This window comes from Myodes glareolus, chromosome 18, assembly GCF_982192425.1.
Source record: "Myodes glareolus chromosome 18, mMyoGla1.1, whole genome shotgun sequence".
In the NCBI taxonomy this organism is placed as follows: domain Eukaryota; kingdom Metazoa; phylum Chordata; class Mammalia; order Rodentia; family Cricetidae; genus Myodes; species Myodes glareolus.
In genome coordinates, this window is record NC_142043.1 from 72515042 (window position 1) to 72519067 (window position 4026).

The window sequence follows — 4026 nt, forward strand, 5'->3', positions numbered from 1 at the left end:
ACACTGAATGCTGGGAGATGAAGGAAGAGTCAAGGAGATGCCATGTAGCCCCACTGGAAACAGGCTCCAGAACTTTACCTGATAAGCCACAGCCTCATGGAGATACACATTTAAAAACAATGGGTTAAAAGAAGATGTAAGATTTAGCCAATAAGAAGCTAGAGCTGATGGGCCAAGCAGTGATTTGATTAATACAATTTCTGTGTATCTATTTCAGAGCTGAGCAGCCAGAAACAAACAAGTGGCCTCTGATAACAAATTGGTGCTCTGTGTGCTAGCTAAATTCACATAAAACCTGAGAAGTCTTGAAAAGGAATTCTAGATATGAAAAAAATCAGAGTTTAGCTGCATTTTTTCAGATGGGTTCTGTTTGCTGGCAGCATGCTGCAGTTCCTTTAAGAGAGGTCTTCCTGATTCAGCTGCAGCAGTAAAAAAAAAAACAAAACACGTGGTTTTGTAAAGGTGGTTTCCTGGGTCATGCTGTCAGCACAAACTCTGACTCTTTCAAGAGGTCTAGCTGCAGAGCGTTTAAATAGGATTTGTGAGTAACATGGTACAACTTGCTTAATGGTGACATAGACCCACTATGTGCCTAAAAATAGGGCATTATGCTTGGCTCTCAGAGGCAGCGAACATACCTCAGGCATGTTGGACTGGGCAGAGCACACAGACATGACTGCATTGTCCCTAGCCATGCCAACTTAGCATTAAAAAATGAAGCACTTCTGGTCATAGAAGAATTACAGATAAGCAATAAAAACAAATTTAGATGAAAAAGGACCTCTAAATTGGTCACAGTATTGGATAAATGAACGTAGGCTTGGGAGAGAGAAGAAAAAATTATAAAGAGTTAGAAAAAAATAAATCATTTTTAAAAAGAAAGTCTTAAAAATTACAGAGTACAGGCAATCATAGATTAAAAGAAGTAAAGGAAAATAAGCCATGTAAAGATAGAAAATACATAGAAAGTCTGGATTATGTATATTATTGTGCTGTCTTTGAATTTTTTGACTGCAAAGGACCTAAGTAACCAAGATATATGCTTTAAAGGTATTTTGTCTTCAAAACTTTGGTCTAAGGGTATGTTGCTTTGGAAAAGGGGTGTTTCTTTTGTTTTCACAGAGGATGAGAACCTGTGGAATTCTTCCAGACTAATGTGGTTTGATGGACCAAGAGCCCCTAAATGGTCACCATGAACACCCTCCAAAATACTTTGCCTGACATAAAGCAGGAAGCATTTTGGAGAGAACTATTCCCCAATTCCCAAATACTGTTTATAAATGTTTGTTTACATTTAAAGGGGGATGTTCTATAGAGATTTGCATTGGTATAGATCTTGGTCTATTGATGCAGGTTTTGGGTCAGTCTTCTTATATGTATGTTTCTTCTCTTGATTAGGGTATTGTGATTTTGCAGTTCATTTGAAAATATAATGTATAATTAAGAAATATAGGTTAATTGATAGTCATCTATAATAATCAAGCTTGTACTTAGGTTTTCTAGATTAATAGAGATATATTTAATTTTAGATAGGCATTCTTCAAATCTTCCAGAAATCTTCAGAATATGGCATTCAAAACATTTTAATAGCTTAAGACTTTTCATGACAATGAGATACACTAAGCTACTTCGAGAGGATGATGGGCATTGGAGAGCCTCCTTATGGAGTTTGTTAGCCATTTTGTCAAGAAACTGCTCTTGCCTGGACTAGTGATGGTATGCTGTGTGAACTGGTCATGCAGGACTCACAGAGAAATGACTATTAAAGTTGCCTAAAGAAGGTAAAACAGTCATTCAGGATTCCTGTTTCATAAAAATGTCTGCAAGAATGTCTATTCTGTGGGACATAGAAGAAAGTAACTGAAAAACTGCCAATATAGGTGGAACTGTTTTTGAAATTTCCTGCTTCATGGAAAAGTCTGCCAGATACTATGGGCCTGAAGGATGCCCCAACGGTACAGAAAAACTTTGGGTGACTGTCCAGGCAGTGATAATGATGAATCTTGTAAGCATCAACATAAAGAAAGTCTATGGCTTTACAAAATAGCTTATTAAATGCAGTTTTTGCTTCATTCTATATAGAACGCTGTCCCTCAAGAAACTGAGAAAATTTAAAGAATATAAAGATTTATTTCACAAATGACAAATTAAAGAGCCATTGTTGATGGTTACAATGTGATTTTCATGGCAATTGTCTTGAAACAATGTAATTGTGTATAAATTAAATGATTAACTCTTAATTAACAAGTATTTTAACATATGTTTTAATCAGAGCACTCATCCATATTGGTTGAAACTACCCAAGATTAACCAATGCCTACCATGGTTAAAAAGAGCATAAGTAACAAGACATCTTTTGTAGAGCACATTAAAAAAAAGACAAGCCCTGAATAGTAAATGAGTTATATGAAAAGCCTCCAATTTGTTAACTATTTTGTTTGATGTCTACAAAATTTCTCTTTGGACTAAAAATGTATCTGGATAGCTTACTTAAAGCTCCCTTTACATCTTTATTCCTTAGGGTGTAGATGAAGGGGTTCAGAGTAGGTGTCACTACTCCATAGAAAAGAGCCATGAATTTGGGTTGGTCTTTTGTAATAGAGGAGGGTGGCTGAAGATACATGCTAATGGCTGGGCCGTAGAATAAGAGAACTACTATGAGATGAGAAGAGCATGTCCCAAAGGCCTTTTTCCTTCCCTCTGAAGATTTGATTTTCAGTACAGCTTGTCCAATACTAGCATAGGAGGCAAGAATTAAGCACAGGGGAACAACTAAGAAAAATATGCATACCACAGAGAGAACAAGCTCATTAGTCTCTTTTTCACCACAGGCAGTTTTTATCAGAACTGGTATCTCGCACAACAAGTGATCCAGCTTATTGTGGCCACACAGTGGCAATTGCAGTGTCATTGGGACCTCTGAGACAGCATAGGTAATTCCTGTTAGCCACACAGTGGACACTAACAGGAGGCAGGTACGCCGATTCATGATAAGGCTGTAGTGCAGAGGTTTGCAGATGGCAACATAGCGGTCAAAGGACATAAGAGCCAGGAGGACACATTCTGTGCCCCCCATTATGTGAAAGAAATAAAGCTGAACTACACACCTCATGTAGCTGATGGTCTTTGTTGTTCCTCCAAGGTTAGTTAGCATCTGAGGCACAATGCTTGTGGTATAGCACATGTCCAGAAAGGAGAGGTTGGTGAGGAAGAAATACATGGGACTGTGGAGATTGATGTCTAATATGGACACCAGAATGATGGCAATGTTGCCCAACATGGCCAGTGGATATGTTACCAGAAGAATGATGAAGAGAGGAAGTTCCAGCCAAGGACAGTCTGCAAAGCCAAGCAGAATGAATTCTTCTGGGTGACTTTTATTGATGACTGTCATTTTTTGCAGTCTGATTCACCTAATGTAAAGAAGTATCAAGAAAGTTAGTATTATAGGCATAGCAAAGACTCTTGATTTGTTGGTTGGGATTATCAAAGACAAGATTGTTATTCTGTGGTTGAAATAACATGGCAGGAGTGCTTCACGGATAAATGAGTCAGAATAAATCTTTCTCCCAAAGCAAGAGGACATAAATTCTATCTCCAGTACTCAGGTTAAATGCTGGCAATGGGAACAGATCAATATAATACCAGCTCAGCTTAAGAAAACATTGGTTATTTTTCTAGGGTTTGCTGGCTGGCTAGTGTAGCTGAATTGATAAGTTCCAAGCTTAGTTGAAGGCACAATATCAAAACATAAAGTAGTAATCATATGTAGAAAAAACTTGAACTGGACTCTGGATTTTATATACACAACACACCCACAGCACACATAATGTCTGCATATCAACACATATACATATAGCTTCTACATGCACAAAAATAACATAATAATCTAAAAACTTTTTTATTATAATCTATTTATTATGCTAAATTTTAAAGGGAATTTCTGATTATCTGAAAGTACATGTGGCATAAAGCTGAGGAGCTAATTAAAACAGCAGTGCTAAAGGCATTATAGAAACATATGAA

At 37.2% G+C, this 4026-nt stretch overlaps 1 protein-coding gene across 1 annotated transcript; it reads right to left on the reverse strand.

Annotated features, from left to right (window-relative positions):
* Positions 1–2425: 2425 nt before the first annotated feature.
* Positions 2426–3394, reverse strand: LOC146890797 (olfactory receptor 2B11-like). Its single transcript, XM_085679647.2, has one exon. The coding sequence runs from the start codon at positions 3392–3394 to the stop codon at positions 2426–2428; it is 969 nt and encodes a 322-aa protein (XP_085535773.2).
* Positions 3395–4026: the final 632 nt, after the last annotated feature.

What these genes read in the sequence shown, in the direction of transcription:
- LOC146890797 (XM_085679647.2), bottom strand. Translation starts at nt 3,394, where the DNA reads ATGACAGTCATCAATAAAAGTCACCCAGAAGAATTCATTCTGCTTGGC.